The sequence below is a fragment of the Aspergillus fischeri genome, genomic scaffold, assembly GCF_000149645.3.
Source record: "Aspergillus fischeri NRRL 181 1099437636249 genomic scaffold, whole genome shotgun sequence".
Classification (NCBI taxonomy): Eukaryota; Fungi; Ascomycota; class Eurotiomycetes; order Eurotiales; family Aspergillaceae; genus Aspergillus; species Aspergillus fischeri.
Window position 1 is genome coordinate 2,601,725 of NW_001509770.1, and position 22,717 is coordinate 2,624,441.

Consider the following 22,717-nt stretch of genomic DNA (forward strand, 5'->3'; position numbering starts at 1 on the left):
CTACAGAATACTCTTATTATATGGCTTCGTGCGAACTCTACCAGCCGATACCAGCCTCTTGATCAAGGGATTATCCACTGTTGGAAGTCATACTGGAAACGATACTGGATTCGCTTCATCCTTCAAGAGTTTGAGCTTAATCGTGATCCAATTGCGTCAATGAACATTCTACGAGCGGTTCGATGGGGAATCCAGAGCTGGGAATTTGATCTTTCTGGGCAGGTAATCCAGAATTGCTTTCAAAAGGCACTAGATTCTCAACCATCATATCGAGAGCCTGTCGATCCAGCAGTTCTGGATGATATACAGAATGCTTTCTCTCTTCTTAAGCTCTCTACGCCTATCCAGGACCTAATGGATATTGATACCTTTCTGAACCCTGCAGAGGAAGCTGTCCAGGATACTCCTGAAGATATTGAGAGCCAGATTCTAGCTCAGTATGGGCCAGAGCTTGATGATGATTCTGAGGAGGAGCTTGAAATTCTACCACAAATATCACTTGATCAGGCATTGGAAGCACTAAGAACACTTCGTTTATATGAGGAGCAGCAGGCAGAGGGCATTCCTAGCCTTATATATGAGCTAGATAAGCATGAGCGTATCCTTTGGGGTCGAAAGCTGAGCCTACAGACTCAGCGAGATATTCGAAGCTATTTTACAGGCTAAATTATATATATCCTTGATATAACGAGAACCTCGTTATAACGAGAAATTTGGAATGTCTGGAATATCTCGTTATAACGAGGTTTTACTGTACCCCTCGACTGAGTACTCCATCGGTATCCACTCTATCTATCTCCGGAGTAGGTACACTAGCCTCTGAGATTCCCTTGGTACATCACCGTACATAATGCCAAGAAAATCAAATTCTTAGCAGCTACCACTCTGCAAACGCTGTGGTTCGTGGTTCGGTTCAGCCTGATGATGATACTTCCATTCTGTCTGCACGGATACAATATTATTATTATTACTCCGTAGTATGGGATGATTATTATTGACTGGCCGACGGTCGCTGGCTTGTCTTCGTTAGTACTCAGCCCTATCGTCATCTCATCATCCATTTTTCCCTTCAAGGCTTCAAGCTGTCTACAGATCATCCGCATTTCTTCTTCCTGGCTTGATCCCTTCTTCGGATACCTTAAGATCACAAGATTACCTACCTTAACTGTCTATCTCTCTATCTCTTTCTTCTCTCCTTAGTAAGGACAAAACACACTCGTTGATCCGAACCAACTAATCAGCCCTGTTGCCCCTTCGCTTGTGCATCGTGAGCCAGAGAATCAATCCCTGGTCTCCTTAATAATATTAAACTCCTCGTCTCTTACACTTTCTTACAATCATTTGTCTCATTTGTCTCATTTTTCTCTCTTCTCCTCTTCTAACCGCATTCTAACTACTTTAATCTGTTGACTTGATACCCTTTTGCTTTTTTCATCTCCTGCCCATCAGCCACACTGAGAGGCTTACCTTACTCCCCTTGTATTATTATTGTATGACCCTAACAACTTAACTCGTATCTAATACCCCCATCTCGGTCCTCCCGTCATGGCTCACTACTCCAGCCAGCCAAGTCATGATTATGGTGAGCTACCCATCACCCATTAACGATCAAACTCTCTATTTTTCTTACAGTAATCATGTCGCCATGACTGACTGTATAATGTTATTATTCAAGACGCCGTTCCAGATGGCCAAGCATACCAAAGCAATGCGCAGGTTGAAGTGGTCTGCGGGCCTTTGATCAACTACAAGAACATGACCGTCACCCCCTCCTCCTCTCTCTGGCATGGAAGCGTCTTGATTGTCACGAAACCCGGCCAAAGACAGCCCCAGCTGCTCCTGCGACAAAGTGGTCCAGTCGGCGGTAGCAATGCTCCGGTCAATGGCGATCTATCGGCCCGTCAGCCCGTCGCAATTGATGGTTTACGCCTTTACGAGGATCCCCAGAAAGCCTTCTGGCGCTTCTCCATCACCGTGCCCCTGGAATCATATGAAGCGCGCTGGGAGTATGACATTCCCGGCTTCCAGTATGCGGAAGCCAATCGAACGATTACACCCTGGAACTTTGTGGTGCCCTCAGTGAACCAGTCCATGCGGCTCTTGTTCCACTCCTGCAACGGTTTCTCCGTCGGCACGGATATGGATGCATGGCTGGGTCCCAATCTGTGGAATGATGTCCTTCGCGTTCATGCGCAAAAGCCCTTCCACGTCATGATCGGTGGCGGTGACCAAATCTACAATGACGGAGTCCGGGTGGATGGCCCCTTGAAGGGATGGACGGCGATCGCGAATCCCCATAAAAGACGGACACACAATTTCGATAACTCCCTGCGAGCCAAATGCGACGAGTACTACTATGCAAACTACATGAGATGGTACTCCACCGAGCCGTTCAAGACCGCTAATGCACAGATCCCTCAGATCAATATCTGGGACGACCACGACATCATCGACGGCTTCGGTTCTTACACGGATCACTTTATGCGGTGCGCCGTCTTTCGCGGCATTGGAGGCGTGGCGTACAAGTATTACTGCCTGTTTCAACACCACCTTGCGCCTCCAAAGTCTACCTTCACCACGGATGCCCCGCAGACCATGCAAGCGATCAACGGCACAGCAGGTGCAGACCCTCGGCAGACAGAGAACACGTTTGTTCTGGAAAATCAGCCCGAGGACAATAGTTGGATCGTTGGGAAAAGCCATGGGCCTTATGTAGAGGAGAAGAGCAGGAATCTGTATATGCGCCTGGGCAAGCGGATTGCGTTCATCGGCGTTGATGCGCGGACAGAACGGACCCGGCACCAGGTCAATTACCCGGAAACCTATGATCTTATCTTCTCTCGTCTTGAGCGTGAAGTGGCAGAGGCCAATGGGGATATCAAACACCTTGTGGTCCTTCTCGGTGTCCCCATTGCATATCCCCGTCTCGCCTGGCTTGAAAATATCTTGAGCTCTCCAGTCATTGCGCCAATCCGCCTGCTGAACAAGCGGTTCGGTCTCGCCGGCGGCTTGTTCAACAAGTTTGACGGCCAGGTCGACTTGCTGGACGACTTGGATGACCATTACACTGCCCGCCAGCACAAGCGAGAGCGACGGATCTTCATTCAGCGTCTTCAGCACTTTGCCGCTACGCATTCTATTCGTGTAACCATCTTGGGCGGAGACGTGCACCTCGCCGCTATTGGGCGCTTCTACTCGAACCCCAAGCTTGGAATCCCGAGCGAGAGTGATCCTCGATACATGGTCAATGTTATTAGCAGTGCAATAACCAACAAGCCGCCCCCCAAGGCTGTTGCAAACCTCCTAGCTCGCAGGAACAAGATCCATCACATGGATGGGGATACAGACGAGACGCTGATGGCTTTCTTCGACAAACAACCCGGCGGCGTGGAAAAGAGTGCTTCGTGGAACAAGGTGACCATGCCGTCGCGTAATTATGCTTGTATCACCGAAGTTGACACCCCCATCACCAATGGTGATGGCACCAACGGAGACCAATCATTCCCCATCCCTAAGAACGGCCACTCGCCGCTGCACAAGGGTGAAGCGGACGCAGGCTCGACGCATTCAGCTGCAGACGGCGTCACCAGCAATAGCCGCATGCATGGCGGACTGGACGTGGCCGTGCGAGTCGAGATCGACCCGCAAAACACCGACGGAGTCACCGAGGGCTACGGTTTCAGCAGTAAGTTCGCCTAGTCTCTCCTTCGTCTTCCTTTCCGTTTGCTTCGAGAATAACGGCTGACATGATTGGCGCAGTCCCTCCCCTATCATATGTTGCAGCACAGATCCCTTCACGGCCCACTTCTCGCCACGCGCATTCTTTGCGGGCTCCTTCCCTTCGGCCGCACTCTTCGCGATCTGCTCGCCCTCATACTGCTGTCCACTAGTCTCTTTACAAATCATCGCCGCGGTGCAGCGGCTCGAGCCGCCTTTTTTTGATATTGTTGGTTATAATCCATTGGCCGATGTATATCCCCATCTAAGTTTTCCATAATGAATATTTGGTATGCTCTCTGCAATCACCAGGGCTTGTGCGTTGGCCTTCGAATAAATTCATTTGAATATGACTCTTATGAAGGGGATGAGGGTTCATTCCGATCGGATGATCGAGGCAAAGGCTATAGTAGAACAACTGGACCCCTTTTGAGTTATTTAGCCCTCCGAGATATAGCCTTAAGCAACGTGTATGTCATCATCCGGGGTTTTGTCAAGCAAGAAGGGATGTTTACAATGATGTGGGGAGTTGCACTCTGAAGGGTGAAGGACGACTAGTCACTAAGGAAGAGCAACTTCTCCCCTCCCCCAGCACTACTACTCCATCCATTCATCATCCACCTCCACAAACATGCACCACTTTCCAAAAAAAAACCCTAGTCAAGCTTCTGTCACCGGTCATGCTATCTTGTTTGTTCTCCTTCTCCTCAGCGTCAAGGTATTTCCCCACACAGAATGGCTCTTTCGATGATGCGGGGACATACTGAAAACCCCTCACGATGTGGCTCTTGACTGACAACAAAAACATCCAATAGGCAAGCGATGATCGTTGAAGAAACTCTAATAAACATCATCAAACGGATTCCCTTGCTGCATCGGGCTAAGTCAACGGCTGCATTCAGTATCCAGATGCTTGCTGATAGTCTCGACCTGTCCTAGGCCTTATCTTACTACTGCTGAATATCTCTCCCTTATCTCTGCGACGATCAATCGACCATGCCATATGCCGAGGGACCATCGCTTTGCTTTGGTTTTCCCCTACGCTTCCTGACACAGGCTGGCTTACAGGGGTTGGAGTTGCAGAGCTGAGAGGTGTGAACAGCTCCAGCAGTGTCAAAGCAAGGGGGACAATGCATGAAAGCTCCATGGGTTGTCCAGCATCCCGTATCATGGTTCATCAGACTTTATTATCAGGGATTTACCCCGTCTAATCATATATTCTGATACGCGAGGTGCTTATTTTGCGACCACCGTTACGTCTCACGTTCCCAATGGGTATACCATATCCCTTCCCCGCTTGGAATCTGGAATGTGCGGGAGCTGGGTTTTCAACACCGGATATTGGCTCGAATTGTGATGATTCGATCCGTCTTATCAGTTGTGTTACCACCCCAGAAAGAAGTATCCATGCATGCTGGAATTGTGAGCAACCGGCTAGCTCTGGGTAATAAATACACGTCCCTTGCTGACTTGATTAGCAGAACAGGACCTCGGCCTTTTTTCTTAAGGACCTTTTGATACGTCTGCAGTGCTCATTGTAGAATTCATCCTTCGGCATGGGTGTCGAAGCGGATTACAAACTACCTGATCCCTCCAGCAGTGCGCATAGCAAGGAAGATGTTGATCCTGAGACCGGCAGCATCCAGGAAGGCGAGGGACTCGACCGTCTAGGGTACAAGCAGGAGCTCCGTCGAAACCGCTCCGTTCTTACTTTACTCTTCCAGACCCTGGCCATTGCTGCCATTCCCTACGGAGAGGGGAGTCCTCTACTCAATGCCATCTACGGCGGGGGTCCTCTGTCGATCTTCGTCGGCTGGATCATGGTCTGTGTTCTCGATGAATGTGTAGCGTTATCCTTGGCCGAGCTCGCATCTCGCTGGCCGACCTCTGCAGGCCCTTACTATTGGTCGTTTCAGATTTCAAGGAGCTCCAAGACGGTGCTGTCTTTCATCAACGGTTGGATCTGGCTGGTCGGCAACTGGACCATCACGCTTTCCGTCAACTTTGGCTTCGCATCGCTGGTCTCGGCCACCGTCTCGATGTACCATCCGGACTGGGCCGCTACGGACTGGCAGCTCCTGCTAATCTTCTACGCCATCTGCATAGGCTCGTTCTTCATCTGCACGTTTGGCAACCGCTACCTTCCCCAGGTCGACATTGCGTGTGCCACCTTCACCGCACTCACCATCCTCATCAGCCTAATTGCGTTGTCCGTCAAGGCCGACGCGGGCAGACACAGCGCGGCCTACGCTTTGGGCCACTACGATCAGAGTCTCTCTGGATGGGGTGGCTTCACCTTCTTCATCGGACTTCTGCCCGCCGCCTACACGTTCTCTGCCATCGGCATGGTCTCCTCCATGGCAGAGGAGTGTGCCCATCCCGCAGTCCACGTGCCCCGGGCCATCAGCCTTTGCGTCCCCGTCGGAGGTCTGGCGGGCGTCTTCTTCATCCTCCCCATCTGTTTCACTCTACCCCCGCTGGAAGACATTCTTACGGCCCCCGCCGCCCAGGCCCTCCCCTACATCTTCCACCGGGTCATGGGCAGCCCCGGCGGCGGCCTCGCGCTGACCACCCTCGTCCTCGTCATCACGCTTTTCTGCTCCATCAGTATCACCGTAGCCGCCTCGCGCTCCACCTGGGCGTTCGCCCGCGACGATGCCATTCCGCTCGCCAGCCTCTGGGCCCGCGTCGACCCCCGCCTCGGTGTCCCCGTCTGGTCCCTCCTCCTACTCACCGTCATCCAGATGCTTCTCGGTCTCATCAACCTCGGCAGCTCGAGCGCCTTTACCGCCTTTGTCTCCGTCGGCGTCATCGCCCTCGCCGTCGCCTACGCCATCCCCATCTTCCTCAGCCTCCGGCACGGCCGCACGGATGTCTCCAAGGCCCTGTGGAACTGTGGACCCGTCGTCGGTCCAATCGTCAACGTCGTCGCCCTGTGCTGGATCGGCTTCGAACTAGTCCTGTTCAGCATGCCTACCGTGCTGCCCGTTACGAGGGTCTCGATGAATTATGCGTCCGTCGTGTTTGTGGGCTTCCTGGCCATCGCGGCGGCCTGGTATGCTGTATATGCACGGAAATGTGAGTTTGCTGTCTGCCTCTCGTATCTGTGGGATGTTTGCTCATTCGTTGTCCGCGCCCTGTAGCATATAAAGGACCCCCAGAGTCTGATGGACTTTGAAACTATTGATATCACCCGGATTTCCTAGTCGGGATCAACACTTACGCATGTCTGTCTTTCTTGGTAATTTGTAATCACTTATGACGCCATAGGATTCCAGATATTTAATTACACATGCGTACTGTACACGCCAATAGGCCTTCCTTCTATTTGTAGGGTAATACGCAGCCCTGCTGGTCGATAGACTGACAGTCATCTTGTATTTATCTGCCATCCCTGTCCTATCATGAATTCAGCACATCCGGCTGATAATCCGCACTCCCAAGCAAACTGCTCAGATCCCGTCCGTTGTCTATACTATACCCCCTTCGTCTCCTGGGTACACCTTCGTTGGGACCACGCCGGTGCAACGCTACGCTCTCGCTCGGCCGCCGTCGCCGCACGCGCTGATACCCCTTGTCGAGCTCAATCTCGACCACACAGCGAACCTTGAGCGCGCTGATGGCCGGCCATACGCCCCTTTCGCCCTTCAAGATCCAGTATGCCAGGTTGTCCTTGCTCGGGTTCTGTAGAAGCTTCGTAAAGTCGCTCAGAGATAGATCGGGAACAAGCGTGAGGTTCGATCCAGGGATCGTCTCTTCGATGAGGAGTCGGCCGATGATTTGAGGCAGGAGACCGAGGTAGTCCAGTTGGCGAAGTCGGTGGCGGAGCTCCACAACGACTAGGCGCATCAGCGGCCGTGTGATGTTCCACTGGCCTGTCTGATGGCGGTCTAACATGTTCAGGTCCGAGCCCAGGAATGGAATGAGATACGGCCGCGCTTGCGATACGATGAAGTGGTTGACGTTGAATAACTCCGCGATGCGGGAAAGCGGTGATTCCCCGTCGCTATAATGGACGTGGCGCCATGACTGAAAGGTGGCGTCCTGAGCGTGTGGCCAGGGGACTATCGACCCTGTTTCATCTTTGCAGTAGATCGTGACAGGCTGGTATAAGGAACCCGTGGATGCGTTCGAGGCAACTGCCGCCGACCAGATCAACTGTAGTGCATCAGCCAGGTTCACGAAACAAGGTGACTATTCCAATTCCAAAACGGAAGCTCAAAGCTAAGTGTGAAGTGTACTTACAACATTCGGCGCGGTCAGGTAATTCAGCAGATTCGGGGTGCCATTCTTGCCTGTTGTCGCTATTGTAATGTTCAAGATCCGTTTCGACCGGGCATATGCTTCCTCGAAGGTCAGATCACCCAGGTTTGCCCGCACACATTCCTCCAGAACTCCAGCGTCGAGAAAGTAGCCTTTTTCAATGTAGCGCTTCACCCGGCGGAAAATTGTACCAAGCCAACTGTCTTCGCTACTGTAAGGCGATTTCTGTGCGTGCTTGCCAGAAAGCTTCTCCCTTCGTCGGCGATCAAAAGCCGTCAAATCGATCCCATCACTATCAAGGAACGACAATAATTCATCCTCTGAGTGGATACCAACCAGAGCCGCAATCAGCGCTCCTGTTCCCGTTCCCGTGATGATTCTGGGCAAAAGACCCTGCAGATGCAGAGCCTTGACCACACCAAGATGGCATAGTCCAAATATCGAGCCACCTTGCAGGAGCAGAGTTGTTCTACCGAAAGCTTGGCGAGTATCATGCAGGAGCTCCAGCTTGGCCTGCGAGGTGAACCCACTCTCGTGGACTGGAGCGGTCTGCAGAGCCGCTATGTGCTGGATTGAAAGTGCGACTTGAGTGATATAATCATCAATGAGGAGTTTCGTGCCAGCGTACGCATGTAAGAAGAGTTTCGGGGAGGTGATGTTGCCCAGATTGCGCACAAGTCCAGAGCGAAGAAGATTGGCCAATGTCAGGATATCCTCCTCTTCACGAGCAGTCATCAAAGCTTCCACTCGCCCCAGAATCAATCGGTAGTCGTAATGTCGACTTGTCGGGTTCTGGCGCCTGCACGACCGTTAGCTACTACCCTTATCAGTCCAGGCGGGCGAGACCTAAAACCAACGTACCATAAATCCGCACTCCGGAGCTCGTCCAGCTCGAAGGCAGCCTCCTCCCACTCCTCAAATGTCTGCGCTGTGGCCAGACGATGTCGTAGCCTAGTTTTAGGCGATTTTGAGAACCACCATGCCAGTAACCTCTGCAGGGCGACCTTGATCAGCACGGTCATTGGAACATCTTTGCGCGGAGGTAAACGAGCATACATGTTTCCAGAACAGCGCGACGTCGAGCACCATGCTAAAGATCGCAGAGAAAAGGCCAGAAATAGCTACCCAGGTCTCCATCTTTTATGGTAGACTACGAACGAGTGTGCGGTGAGCGTGATGGCGGACGGCGCATGTGGGTGTTGTTGCTTTCACATGCTAAGAGTTGATGGGGTATGACATATGACGCGGACGATGTGTCTCATCAGCTCTACTTCTAGCGGCAGTCAAATTGGGATAACGATCATTCCGATAGAATAAAAGAAGCCCCAAGATTGAGATTCTGTAGAAGATGGATAGAGAACAAGAAGTAGTTCTTGCTGTTGGAGGTTCCAGGGATGGAAGATGAAAGAGACATGGGATCTATCGGAGCATTGCTGCCATTGCAACTCTCCGCCCCAAGTGAAATTAACAGCTCCCACGTTAGTTCCTCTATAGGTTCTATTTCAGGAGATTCATATATCTGGCTACACTTGGCGGTTTTTCTGGGCTCTCACCTCAAGTCGTCTGCAGCGAATGCGGGTCCTTGCGACTTCTGGCCCGGCTACGATAGGTCGGATGTAGGCAGAAACGAGTCGGAGACACACGTTTCGAGATAAATATTCAACATTGTAAACCCAGGGTTGATTGGAAGTAAAGGAAACTTGGATTGTTCGTAGAAGCCGGATATTTCCTACATACTATGTTCCCCAGATGAGAAAAGCCATATCCGTGGACACGTAAAGGGGCATTCGAATTCCGTTTTAGTTTTGCATTGATTTTCGCTTTGCTTTTTCCCTAATGCAAGTAGTGCGAAATGAATTTCTCCAGACATCCTCAACTACCCAGCACGGCGGACGGACCCATAAATCGTCTATTCCTCAACAATGTTGCCCCTCTCCGAAACGTACAGACCGTCAAGGAACTAGATATCGAATCAGCATCAGGACATACGCCAAACGTAACAGGCCGACATTCATACCTTCCGGATATCCTTGTTACGGACTCTGCAGATCTGCTGGATGTCGGCGGCGCTCTGGGAGACGGCCTCCAGGGAGTTACCGGTGAGCTGGAGCTCATCCTTGACGTTGCTGGAGATAGCGACCTCGACACCGGGCTGGGCGGTGACACGACGAACGATCTTCTCACCCAAGAAGTTTCTAACAATCGCAAAATTAAGCCCGTCAGCACAGCTCCTCAACCAGAAATTGAATGCAACAGTATCCCGCGTGGCCAAAGGGTCCTCTCAAGATGTTGAAGGACGGCTAGTTCTCTTTCCCCAGCTTCCTTCAATTGGGGTTATGCGCAGCGTACCTGATCTCAACCTCATACTGGCCAGTCTCGGAGTTCTTCTCGATGTTGACGTTGATGGGAAAGTGAGCGTAGACGTAGCGCATCTTGTACTTGAAGCCCCGGGTGACACCGATGATCAGGTTGTTGATAAGGGTGCGAACGGTACGGAGGGTAGCGATGCCCTTGCGGACACCGTGGTGCATCTCGATGGAGATGACATTCTTCTCGGGGCGGCCGAAGGTGACGGCAATGTGGGAGAGGTCCTTGACGAGCTTGCCTAATTCGCGTGAAAAAGTTCCATGTCAGTGCCGTTGACCCTTAGCGAATGACGGGCCACTCGTCTTGACTGAAATTTCTCTCTCTACTCGAGAAGAGACTTCCCGACCGTGACAAGCATTGGGTATTGTATTCAGCGTACCTCGAGGTCCCTCAACGGTCACAACTCGCGAGCGAATGTGAACCTTCACTAAACGACGTAAACCCAGGTTAGTCCTTATTCCTCTCAAGACATTGATCCCAAACAGCGGTCATTCTCGCATCTCCTCCTCTTCGACAGAGACGTAGCAGCGGTCTTCCTTGCAAACAGTTCCTGTAGACAGACTGGCGCGACAACTTCCCAGCACACCCAAAAAAGCACCGCTACTTGTCTTCCTTTCTGCCCCGGCGTCTTTTCTTCCAATGACCTCAAACAACAAGGGACGAATCGCTTTCTCACCATTCTCGGGAATTGGCAGCCGTTCCTCGGAGTAAATGTACCGCATCTTGACTGCGTGGGCTGTGGAATGTCCGAGGGGAGAATTGTCGATGTCGTTCGTGCGGTCGGTCGTCGAAAGGATCGAAATTCAACGGAGGCGGCCAGGTCTTGGTGGAGCGAAAATCGAGGGCGGGCGGGTTGTGCGTCGCTTAACGACTATTCCGGCTTAGCGCGTTTTCTAGGGCTCTGCCGGCAGCGGACATCCTACCTCTCGATCTAGCTTAGGCTAAGGTGACCTTTTGATTATTATTACGAGCGTGTTAGATAGCTACTGTCATCATTGATAATAGATGCTTGGGTATATTTGGTTTTCATTCGAAATTCTGGTGCTACCTCTTTCTTACGTTGTCGATGAATGTCGCCGAACTGGCGCCTGAGGCATCAACAGGGCATTTTTATAAGAGCCACTTGAACATCATAGGACATTAAGAAAGGAAATCGAAGTCGTTCACTTCCCAAATTTGGATGCAATGACTTGCTTCCCTGTCTATTGCGAAGATATCATGCATTAAATACCTAGAGAAGTCGTGAGAAGAGAAGAAACCAGCGACCCATTTGCCCAAACACCCGACCAAACTCCATGCTGTACTATATCCTCATCATACATGTCGCGAACGTTGCCATCACTCAGCCTGCTTCTTTTGGTCCTTACGATTGACCTCTTGTATCCATTTGCCACCCAAATTCTTCAGCGTCGAGGCAAGCTCGTCCTTCTCATCAAGTGCAGTCACGTCGTCACCACCGCCTATACTCTTTCCATTGACGAGTACGTTTGGTACAGTACGTCGGCCGGTGTTCTTTGCCAAGAGCGATTGAAGTTGCTGTCCCATTGCGTGTTGATCGAGTTCGACCACATGCGGCGCAGGTACTATATTATATTTCTCGAGGAGGATAGTCTTTGCCCGCTTGCTATAAGGACAGTAGGATTTGGAGAAAATAACGACTGCACAATAGAGCATGAAGTGTCAGTGACCCTCTCGTAGATAACAGATATCGGTCTTAGGGGACATAACGTACTGGGCGATCTCTTAAGAATAGCATTGAGCTCATTCTTAGCTTCGGGGTCATCCTCAGAAGATGCCGGGGCAGGCTCTTGCTTAGGCGAGTCCTGATTCCTGTTCTTCGGTACCGTCATCTTCGTACGTCCTGCAATTGGGATCTCTTCCATCTCCTCACTGGCGCCTTTGGGGATGGCCGCCTTGACTCCGTCCGCTTCCTGCACTACAGGTTTGGCATTCTCCTCGACGGGCTTTGGAGGGGCGGGTTTCTGCGGCTGCACATTCTGTTTCGATGCAGCCTCTTTTGCTTCTCTATGAGCGTCTATCGCCGCGACGGTAGATCGATAGAATCTCTGATTTTGTATTGTTCCGGCGTCGCCCTATCATTCGCAAGCTATTAGTTACTGTATGCTTAGTTCTCGCAGGGTAGGGTGGTGGTACCGAATAGTAGAAGATGGTGACCATCAACACCACCGCGGCCATAAGCAGAAGCCGGATCCGCCGCTGAGACAACATCTTGTTCGATGTTCTGCTTGACCTCCTCGGTCAGATATAGCACCTGTCCGGGCCTGACGATCTGATTAAATTCTCTTTCTTTGACCGCGACTGTAGTTCGCTTGCGTCTAGCATGAGATTCGCATGTACAGTATGATCACGCTCGTTCCAGCTCCGCAGTAATGGAGTACCAGGGGTAGCTTCTGTACATTGACCACGCCGATCAATCCCCGCGCAAAGGGGCAGACCACAGGGAGATCAAATGGCCTGAATATGTTCTTGGCTATCCCAACTCTCAGGTCCGCCTGGAACCGAAGCAAATTGACTAACTTGTGATATATGGTCAATTTGCCATGAGAAAGTCGGCGAAATCGTCCGTTGGAATTAGGTACAATGTAACTTAGCTCGCGCTTCAGATTACGTCACGGTAAGTACTCATCACTTAACTAGGTACCCTAATCCAACGCAACAGATTAGCTTCCTCCTGTCTATCACTTTGATTGTTTCTGAGAGAATTTCAATGCCGTTGTTTGCTGTTTTATTCATTAAAAACTACATTAAAAGCTCGGCTATCTATGCTATAATGGGTATTCTCGGAGTAACAAATAACAAGCAGAACAAGACGATTGGTATCATGATTTAAGGAAAAGTGAAAGGCATAACTCTCGATGAAGACGTGTAAAAAGTGTCCCGATATTGAAAACAAGACTCGAGATTGGGACCATCATCAAGGGTGTGGAGGTTGCAGCAAGATGACAGCCGCAGACCTGCAGCGGTGTCATACTAAAACAATAGGTGAGGATAGGGATCTTTCAGCTAAATGGCTGAGGGCAGGTGGGCGATTGCGTTTGTAGTCGTGATAAGAAAGGCGTGTAGTGAGCGCTCAGGTGTGCAAAATCATGTTGGCAATGCGAAACCCGGACGCGGTCCCACTGTCCCTCGTCGCCTGCCCTGGACCACGGTCATCCAGTCCTCCCACTCTTTGGCGATCTCCATCAGCACATTACCCATAACTGTGGCAGAAGCCATTAATCCGTGACCTTCGCCCTCCAGGACTCGAACTTCGCAACGTCGCATGCCTTTGCCCAACCAACGGACATTGTCGACTGGGACACGAGTATCTCTACTTCCGTGGTGAATGACAACATTGCGAGTGATGTCCACATAGCGGAATCCAATCGTTTGGCGGCGTTCTAGGCAGACTAAAAGATCAACTGCCGGGTTTGCGTTCGTGGTGGCCAGTTCCCATATCTTGTGCGTCAGCCTATTATCATAGTCGCTCTGGCGTTCGTGTTCTTCGGATGAGACTATGGCTGTCTGACTCGTGGTGACTTCGACCTGCTTGACATCTGTTCTTTGAGAGACGACCGGCGCCTTCAAATCCTGGAGTGCTTTGATATCACCCCCCTGTTGATGTATCTTGGACTGAGCCCGCCCAGGCCCTTTCGGCTCCGTCGCCACTGCAGGGGACATATCTCTTGAAGTTGTCTTACGTCGGCTGCGGCGAGGAGCTTTCGGCAAACTGGATGTGAGACTAGCGCTGGCGGCACTCATGAAACTCGAGTTGGCGACCTTCAGGAATGACGCAGGCAAGGCCCGCAGAATCCTTTGGGAATACGGAACAGCATTGGTAGGTACCGGTTCCTTGTGTGGCCCCATGCTCGATAATTGAGACGGGGGGATCCAGGGAGCCAGAAGGTGGATACGGCCGCGGATGTGTTGCGGAATCCTCAACGCCGTTGCCAGCGCATAAATCGCTCCGGCAGAATGAGCCAGTATCGAAAACTTGTTGACTTTGAGGTGATTACACACGATTGCAACATCATCTATCCTCGTTCAGTAAGAAAAAAGTTCGGAAGAGCCGAAGACAGGCGAGATCCTCTTACCAGGCCAGCTGAGAGGATTTGCTGCCTCCTCTGTATAAGGTGCGCTTTCGCCTACCCCGGGGCGATCCAAGGTCACTAGTCGGAGATTGAGAGACCGCGCCAACTCGTCGTAAAACGCCATCAGATACCTGGTCAGGCCCATACCGAGGCAGCACAATACAACGTGGCCCTTTGGATCTCCAACTTCAGAAAATGCTATGGCGCGGCCTGTTGTTGGGTGGGGAACTTTTTGAGTAAGTTTGGGCGATGAGATATACTCTAAGACCGCGAGGTCTATTGAGTCAGCACTTGACGGTCGTTCGTCGCTGACCGAAGCATAGACTGGAGAAGCAGGCCCGGATGGGGCACGTTTGTGGTGTCGCTTCGGGGCCGAAGACTCCAGTGATCGTCTGGAGCGGAGTTTATCATTCTGGTCTGGCTTATCGAAGGATTGCCTATGCAGTGGCAAGTTGGGGGTTTTGGATGTAAGCGGAGAGTCACTCCGCGTTGTTGTTCTGCTCTTCCCGGTCATTACGGCCGGTGCCGGAGCACTCTCATCAAACACAACACCTCCTTTTGCATCTGCATATTCTCGCGGCGCTGGGTGATGGCTTGTGAGGCTTGATGTCCTAAGGGGCTGACTTGGCCGAGTTGAGGAATCCTTTGTACACTTGTCTGGGCTGTCGTCTGTTTCCAGCTCGGTTTTGATCCTTTGCTGCTGATCCTTCAATTCTTGGATTCTCCTCGTGACCTGTTCAGCTTCGTTGCCCGCTTCGCCGGGGCTGGACTCAACTTTCGTATCCCTGCTAGCGGTGGATGAATACCTGGTATGACGAGTGGATCTGCGCTTTCTCGGGCTGGAAGAGAAACTGTGACGTAACGAGGACTCGCGCGCAGGAATGACCCTTCCACTCCCGATACCTCCAGGTGTGCTGCTTACACTCCCTCGGGCGCTGTGCGATGACTGGTGTTCTCTGCTAGGCGGGGCACTGGCCGCAGTTTCACTATGGATGCCCTTGGAGAAATGATCTAGTCGCGCCTCCTCAGCAACGTCAGCCATAGAATGCATAGAGCGCAAGCTGGTCCTATTGCGGGGAATATTATGCCTTAGGCTGTCGTTGTAACTACTCGTTTTCCGTAGACGATCTGTCTGTTTTTCCATATCGTTCATAAATTCGCGCGAGGATTTCTTCAGCAGTCCAAGCTGGCTTTTTAGACTCTTTCGGCCTCCAGAAGCCGTAGATGCGATACTAGGTGCTGTGGAGACTCGAGGGCCGGGCTCAGCTGTGATCGTACCGAATGCGCTGTCCTCGCACGCGGCTTTGGCCGATGCGTATGAGCTCCTGGAAGCGGGTCGCGGGGATGATAGAGAAGGGCCGAAAGTACTTTTCGTCTTTGGAGACGGAGGTGCCCTGGCCATGCGAATGACCGGAGCAGCCGCTGCATCGTCCGGATGTAAAAACGGGCTATGCGTCTCGTTCTCTGAATGCTGTTGCGCTCCGTAGCTTACTCCGAAGCCATGATCGCCTGATGTGTGCTGCGTAGGAGGTTGTGGCTCCGATGGGAAGAATACTGAAAATATGGGCGAAGATGGATCCGTATCTAGGTCGAGGCGCGGAACGTTGTCGAAATGAGATTGCAGGGGAACAGAGATAGTAGAGAGGGACGAGATTAAAGACGTAATGACTTCCGGGGATGTTTGGTCAACTGACGCCCGACTTGTGGAATGTGATCGAGATTTGCGACGTCGTGCGAGCAGGGAGGAAGACGCTGGTTGTAAAGGGGCATGCGCCGTGGGCGCAGGAAAGTCTTCCATAGCGCCCATCTTCTCCTCTGTTCTCTTGACTCTGAACTTTTCTCCTTTTTTTCGGATTTCGGTATTGAGAAAGGAATTGTTTTTGGACCTGGGTTTCTAGGAAACCCCGGGATTCCAGGAACCCCTCCAGCCAGATTCGGAAGAAGAGTCGAAAGTCACCGGCAATTGATGCGGAAGGGCGGGGTGAAATCTCGCATTATCCTGCAGAAGAAAATGATAAGGCTGGCTCAACGGTGGAATTCTAAATCCAGAACAAAGAATTGATGCATGTGCGAGTTGGACCGATTGGTGAGGATCCAGGGCGATCGTATTAAGCCCCCTGCGGCTTGCGAGCCCCTTGCAGAAGTTCGGTATCTGGGGAATAGAAAAACAGGAAGGGATGGGAAGGAGTTTTAAATGGGTCGTCGCTGGAAGTTGAAATTATGATTATGATTATGATTATGATTATGATTATGTTAAGGATTCAGCAGAAATTGGGGTCTCTAGGAAAGATATTTAAGGAGAGTATCCAGTTGACAAGCGCTGCCAGAAGGTTTAAAGAAAGAGGGGCAGTGAATGAGAGTTAACAATTGTTATTTAGTAGGTAGACCAGATAGTGGTCCAAGAAAGGGAGAAGGAAAGGGAGAGGAATAAGAAGACCAATATATTAGCTTAGGAGTAGTGAAAACCGGAGTATCTACCTTACTTGGGTAGTCTACCTATTGATTGATTCCAGACCGATAAAGTGGACAATGAAACCAACATGAAAGGAATGATTATTGATAGAGGTAGGTCTGATTGGAATAATACTTACGGAGTAGTATATAGACGAAGAACAACAATCCATTGTTCAGGCCACATTGATTCTATACCTGTTCTTGAAGATTCGAATCAGGAAATGTCATAATCTTCTTCGATGTCTTCATTATTATTCATTATTATTGTTCTAGGAGACTGACTAGCCCAATTCTTGCTTAGTCCCCTTTGATAGACACGAGAAATTCCACGATTTATGGCCGAATGAGCAACAGTTCTGAGTATTCTCCTCCATAGGGTTCGCAGATCCAAATTTCAAGAGGTACCAATCGGGCCACCGAAACACCTTGCTTACTCAATGTTCAATACAACCCATCAGTTCAGCTTGGTTAGGCTTCGATTCACAGGCTCTGATCTGGACCTCTGATGCACGTTTGTTCATCATATCGAGATCCTCGAAGCCTCGCTTGTCACTCTTAAGAGCTCGAAGAGATTCATCAGAATAAAGATAAATGCTCCGTGGTCTGTTCTACAGAGTCCTAGGCAAGAGGCTGAGTGAGGAAAGTGAAGACCCATTTCTAGTAATCTCTGTCGCCTTCCTGTTAGTTCCTATGGTTGCGGAACAAATGGATAACGCAGGGATATAATATTGTCTCTCGAAGAGGCAACTGGCAAGGTATCAAGATAGATGCTTGTTTCCTACCCTTTCTGCTGGTGCAGGGACGTGCATACTAGTCGACCTAAACATACTGACAGACTCGACATTTCTTGGATGACTAGTAATGCAAGGGAAATAAACCAATTGACAGAAGAGGATTGGATGCTTGTCGGCTGTCATGCCTTGTTATTTATGTGAGGGTGACCCTCCGTTCTAGAGTAGTCTTGCTGTTTGTAGTCACAATGCATGGTATCCTTGCAATCCTGGCATAACATCAGCAAGGTACTTCTCAAGTATTGAAACGCATCATTACCACAAGGAGATCGAGGATATGTTGACGTATGGTAGACAAGCGATTTGACGCTTTTCTCTTCGCCGTATTGTTTCAACAATTATTTTGGTGGCAATACCCTTATAACTTGCAACTCGCAAGGCTGGCCAACTTGGTCTTGCAATGGAAAATATATAAATTTCGCGCGCAAATGAGGCTCATGAGCTATTATTTACCACAGACTCCGGATCGCTTCTCGCATCCCAGAAGAGCTAGCTCCACTGCAGTAAAACCTCGCCTGATTGATATAAACTTCGTGAAACATTTACAGATATCTGGTAGTCTACAATGCAGGTGTCAATGTTGTTGTTCGAAACTGTAGCACCTCCGCCGATAGTGATAGCCCGGAAGTACTTAGGCTTGGCGCTGTTGATGATGTTGAACCAAAACACATGCTTGTGGCTTGGCAGAGGAAGCGAATGCTTAGGTCTACATCCACCTCCACAAGAACGCCTATGTCATCATAGGAGTCAAGCGAAAGGTGTGCTTTCAATCGTCAGAGAAAACAAGCAACACTGCCTTAACAACGAGAAACAAACCTAGCGGTCATCCGTCGTGGTGGCCTCAGCGGACGTTTGAATTCAGATATGCGGTGATCTACATCCCACGAAAGACCATTGTCCGCCATGGACGCCTACCCCGAAGACTATGTGGTCCACAACCTTCCTTTCATCCTTCTCTCCGGGCTAGAAGCCGACCCCCCAGATGAAGCTGGATCGAGCGGTCCAGAGTACCCTCTCCTCGACGAGAAGGGACCAAGAATATACTCGGACTTTCCACCTCTAAGCGGACCGACCGCGGAGGAATTGCGGAGGAACCTTCTGGAGGAAGATGCGACAGAAGTGCCATGGGACAATAGAGAACCTACAAGTACGAAGTACTCAGGGATTGGATACAAAATCAAGAGTATAGGGAGGGTAGGTTCTCATCCACCGCATGAATCAGTCCCTCTAAGACGTCCGTCCTGCTGTCGGACACGATGAAGGACCTGCATTGAGCACAGCCTACTGTGATTGCTCTGTACATCCTAGATGCCGCGAGGATATACAGTGTTCCAGTTGAAGGTGAAGTGAGCTATTGCTAACACAAACGCAGTCATACAGACTTCCCCCGCGGAAAGCTGATCCCCCACCGCTCTCTCCTCCGACAAGTCCAACAGGCGAACAACAAAATGATATACATACAGCGCCGTCGTTCGTCCTGCACTCGCCTATTTCCCCCTTGACACCAAGTTCTCCTACATTTCCTGACGGTCTACTCACTCCTTTGTGGGTGACGAAGCACCAAAACCTCGTCCCCGCGGCGGTCATCAACTTCTTCCCATTCTGCCTGGACCCCAACATGAGCTCCCTCCGCGACAATCAACTCAAGATCGAGATTAATGGGCTGAAGAAAGAATGGTCTGTCTCTGGTTACAAAACTCGTTTCGTTGTCGTCCTCCTGTCTGAGGAAAGCACTCTTGGCTATAACAAGGAGGAGACGGAGGAGCGGATCACGAGCATACGAAGAGCGACGAGTCTGGACCAGAAATCTGTTCTTCTTCTCCCACCTGATGCAACATCTGCGGAATTGATTGAGTTCACAAGGTCTTTATTGACCATGCTACAGCCGTTGGTGGTAGAATACTATCGGGACCTATCTAAACACGCAAGACGAAAACGTAACCGAGGCGCAGTCCCTCCTCCCACGGCACCTCCCACAAGCGGAACATCACAGACACTGTCGCTCCAGGGATGGAATGTTCGCTATGAGTTTAAACTTGGTATCTTCGCCGAGTTTCGCCAAGAGATCGATGCCGCACTAAGGAATTACGAGAGTGCTTATGAGACTCTATTTGGGCAGGATGTCTTTGAGAACATCGCGGGTTGGAATCCAAGGTTTAATGATGCTCGTCTCTTGTCTGATGCTCTGGCAATCCGCATAATTCGTTGCTTATTGTGGACTGGACAAACCCGCACCGCGGTACGTTCATGGGTCAACCATCGTACTCGCTGCCGTGACATTATCAATCGGCGAGGTAAAGGAACCAGGAACTACGGGTGGGAAGCTTGGGAGGCTCGATGGTCGATGACAATGGCACAGCTCATACGCCAGGCCAACATCCCTGGCATTTCTGACAACACATGGTCCCAACAGGGAGACGAGGATCAGTATTTGATCTTCGTCCCCCCTGAAAAGACGACGCCTCTTAGCGACGCCTTATGCCCCTGGGAGCTCCTTCACCATGAGGGTTATTGGTTGTACCGGTCTGCGAAACACGCGATAACTCGACGCACTCTAGCCGAGCAGATTCCAGATGAAGATCGCATACCACCAGGGCAATTACCTGCTTCTCAGATCGCCAATAAGTCATATATGTATGACACCTATCTTGCTCCAGAGCCATATATTGAAGCACCGCAGCCAGGCTCAACGGGCTTCAATCATTCACAACAAATTCTGGACGCCCTGAGGGCAGCATTGGAGCAATTTGCAAGGCGTAAGCAAGTTCGGAAGACGGAGAGCCTCAGCTTAGAGATAGCGGAAGAATACATGCGTGTTGGCTCATGGATTGAAGCATATGAGACCCTTCGTCCACTATGGCCGACGCTCACTTGGCGACAGGCTGGCTGGTGGCCACTTATGGAAAAGTTTGGTTGGGCTTTGAGGGATTGCGCGCTACATATGCAGGACATCGAGATGGTTTTACGAGTGGACTGGGAACTGATGAACCGGGGTGCGTTCTTGTTTTCAGTTCTCTGATACAACGCCCTGTCTTGTTTGTGTTACTGACTCCTGAGTAACCTGCACAGTGTTTCAACCACGATCAGGTTGGCACTACAGTATCCACCAGAGCCTTAGAGACTTTCCCATCACAGATCTCAAGCCATCTGTCGCCCTCAAAGCCGAGGATGTCATATCGAGCCGTAAGTGTTCTCCTGGTTATTGTTGTCTCGTTCCTGCTTCTCCATACCTGACCATGCCACTGGCCACAGTCACAGCCACATTTGTCTTCGAGAAGTCGGAAGGAAACGTTGGGGAGCCTCTCATGGGGCAGCTGACAATTACTTCTCTCGGTCAGAGATCTTCGGACCCAATACGACTGTCAGAGGTCAAGGTGGTTTTCGAGGGCTGCCTCCGTCCACTGAAGCTTCAATCCGACCAGAACGTGACCGCCGACGTCACGAGTCCTTGCACGATATCGTCTTTAACGCTTCGTGAGCCCACATCTGCGGACTCGACGACCCTGTTATCACCGAGCAATGGCTTAACAGCACTGGTAGGGATGGGCGATCTGACCATAGGACCGGCGCAGACCAAAGTGTTCAATCTAACCTCTGTCCCCCGCGAAGCAGGAGATTCGAGGGTGGCATCAATAACTTTACTTATTGAAGATGAGAGATTTGACTTAGCCTGCGCTATAACAGATCTGACCCAGCGTGACTCCTTTTGGTGGCAGCAGACCACGAACGGCGTAGCCCGAAAACGTGTGGGCAAAGACCGGGATACCTGTCGGTGCAAGATCATGCCCAAACCGCCAAAAATTCGAATTTCAACACCGAACATCAGAGCGACATACTACACAAACGAGCGAGTTGTTCTCAAATTGGACATCTACAACGAAGAAGATGAGGCTGCAGACGTGTCCGCAGAGGTAAGACTCTTCGGACACCCGGATTCTGCAGCGCAGATTCTGTGGCTTGATGAGGAGGGTGAGGCCATACCTCCTCGTTCACAGGATAGTTCGCCCATCGAGGGGGCGCGTCATGTCGCAAAACGGTCCATTGGTGTCATGGACAGGTCATCCAGGCGGCAGTTGATGCTTGTGCTGACAGACACTCTTGAACCGTCGACGCACGAGCTTCAAATTACTTGTGTATACAATCTGCTATCTGATTATCAGACCCCGATCATCGCGACACACAGACTCGCCTTATCAATCATACGACCATTTGAGGCAAACTATGATTTTCTTCCGCGCCTTCATCCCGAACCCTGGCCTGATTTCTTTACAATTGATGATGACTTGGTTGAAGACGAAACCACGTCTAAACCTCGAGGCTTGCGGCAACGATGGTGCTTGAATTCCAAGGTTGTCTCGTTTGCCCTGGAGCCGCTTGTCATCGAAAAGATTACGCTAGTGCTACTGAGCCTTGGAGGCGGAGCCGTCTGCGACATTGGATCTGAAATAGTCGCCGACCCACATGCGCTGGAAATACGTCCCGAGGAGCTTCGCGAGTCCAGCTTTATACTGGAGGTTCAAAAGTTGATCTTGGGAGACCGACGGCCGACAGCTCTGAATCTGGCCCTAGAGATTCAATGGCGTCGAATAGGCACCGACGCCGCTGCATCATCTGCGGATAGCGCTAACGTCACCACGACTACTCTACCCATTCCGCGCTTCGTGATGCCCGCGGGAGAGCCCCGCGTACTTGCCTCGGCATTGGCTTCAGAAGCTATCCCCGGTCTGATTCACCTGGACTACACGCTGGAGAATCCTTCGATGCACTTTCTCACTTTCAACCTCGCGATGGAGGCGAGTGAGCATTTTGCTTTCAGCGGACCGAAGACGGCGGTCGTCCAGCTTGTGCCGTTAAGCAGACACACAGTGCGATATAACCTTCTGGCTTCCAAGCGGGGGCTATGGATCCAACCCCAATTGAATGTCGTGGATACGTATTTCAACAAAGCCCTGCGGGTACAGCCAACTGAAGACATGCGATCAGATAAGAAGGGGATTTTGATCTGGGTTGACGCTGACGACTAGATAATGATAT

General features: G+C 50.9%; 7 protein-coding genes across 7 annotated transcripts, besides 2 other annotated features; 3 read left to right on the forward strand and 4 right to left on the reverse strand.

The window, feature by feature from the left end:
• Nucleotides 1–249: part of a mobile genetic element that runs on past the window's edge.
• Nucleotides 250–1,545: 1,296 nt separating this feature from the next.
• NFIA_016510 (uncharacterized protein) lies at nucleotides 1,546–3,890 on the forward strand (the record flags this gene model as incomplete). The annotated part of the gene is made up of 3 exons (XM_001264851.1): nucleotides 1,546–1,582; nucleotides 1,676–3,685; nucleotides 3,760–3,890. 3 exons carry the CDS (start codon nucleotides 1,546–1,548, stop codon nucleotides 3,888–3,890), a joined length of 2,178 nt encoding a protein of 725 aa, XP_001264852.1.
• A 1,383-nt stretch (nucleotides 3,891–5,273) lies between these two features.
• Nucleotides 5,274–6,860, forward strand: NFIA_016520 (putative amino acid permease; the record flags this gene model as incomplete). The annotated part of the gene is made up of 1 exon (XM_001264852.1): nucleotides 5,274–6,860. The coding sequence occupies one exon, from the start codon at nucleotides 5,274–5,276 to the stop codon at nucleotides 6,858–6,860; it is 1,587 nt and encodes a 528-aa protein (XP_001264853.1).
• Nucleotides 6,861–7,119: 259 nt separating this feature from the next.
• NFIA_016530 (triacylglycerol lipase family protein) lies at nucleotides 7,120–9,038 on the reverse strand (the record flags this gene model as incomplete). The annotated part of the gene is made up of 3 exons (XM_001264853.1): nucleotides 7,120–7,875; nucleotides 7,963–8,779; nucleotides 8,842–9,038. 3 exons carry the CDS (start codon nucleotides 9,036–9,038, stop codon nucleotides 7,120–7,122), a joined length of 1,770 nt encoding a protein of 589 aa, XP_001264854.1.
• Nucleotides 9,039–9,889: 851 nt separating this feature from the next.
• Nucleotides 9,890–11,069, reverse strand: NFIA_016540 (60S ribosomal protein uL6; the record flags this gene model as incomplete). The annotated part of the gene is made up of 5 exons (XM_001264854.1): nucleotides 9,890–9,940; nucleotides 9,998–10,175; nucleotides 10,330–10,585; nucleotides 10,727–10,774; nucleotides 11,024–11,069. The coding sequence occupies 5 exons, from the start codon at nucleotides 11,067–11,069 to the stop codon at nucleotides 9,890–9,892; spliced, it is 579 nt and encodes a 192-aa protein (XP_001264855.1).
• Nucleotides 11,070–11,685: 616 nt separating this feature from the next.
• On the reverse strand, nucleotides 11,686–12,576 carry NFIA_016550 (glutaredoxin; the record flags this gene model as incomplete). Its single annotated transcript, XM_001264855.1, has 3 exons — nucleotides 11,686–12,005; nucleotides 12,080–12,440; nucleotides 12,502–12,576. The coding sequence occupies 3 exons, from the start codon at nucleotides 12,574–12,576 to the stop codon at nucleotides 11,686–11,688; spliced, it is 756 nt and encodes a 251-aa protein (XP_001264856.1).
• An 876-nt stretch (nucleotides 12,577–13,452) lies between these two features.
• Nucleotides 13,453–16,245, reverse strand: NFIA_016560 (alpha/beta fold hydrolase; the record flags this gene model as incomplete). The annotated part of the gene is made up of 2 exons (XM_001264856.1): nucleotides 13,453–14,381; nucleotides 14,442–16,245. 2 exons carry the CDS (start codon nucleotides 16,243–16,245, stop codon nucleotides 13,453–13,455), a joined length of 2,733 nt encoding a protein of 910 aa, XP_001264857.1.
• A 410-nt stretch (nucleotides 16,246–16,655) lies between these two features.
• Nucleotides 16,656–16,690: a microsatellite.
• A 1,896-nt stretch (nucleotides 16,691–18,586) lies between these two features.
• NFIA_016570 (uncharacterized protein) lies at nucleotides 18,587–22,707 on the forward strand (the record flags this gene model as incomplete). Its single annotated transcript, XM_001264857.1, has 4 exons — nucleotides 18,587–18,877; nucleotides 19,056–20,676; nucleotides 20,753–20,866; nucleotides 20,936–22,707. The coding sequence occupies 4 exons, from the start codon at nucleotides 18,587–18,589 to the stop codon at nucleotides 22,705–22,707; spliced, it is 3,798 nt and encodes a 1,265-aa protein (XP_001264858.1).
• Between the last annotated feature and the right edge of the window lie 10 nt (nucleotides 22,708–22,717).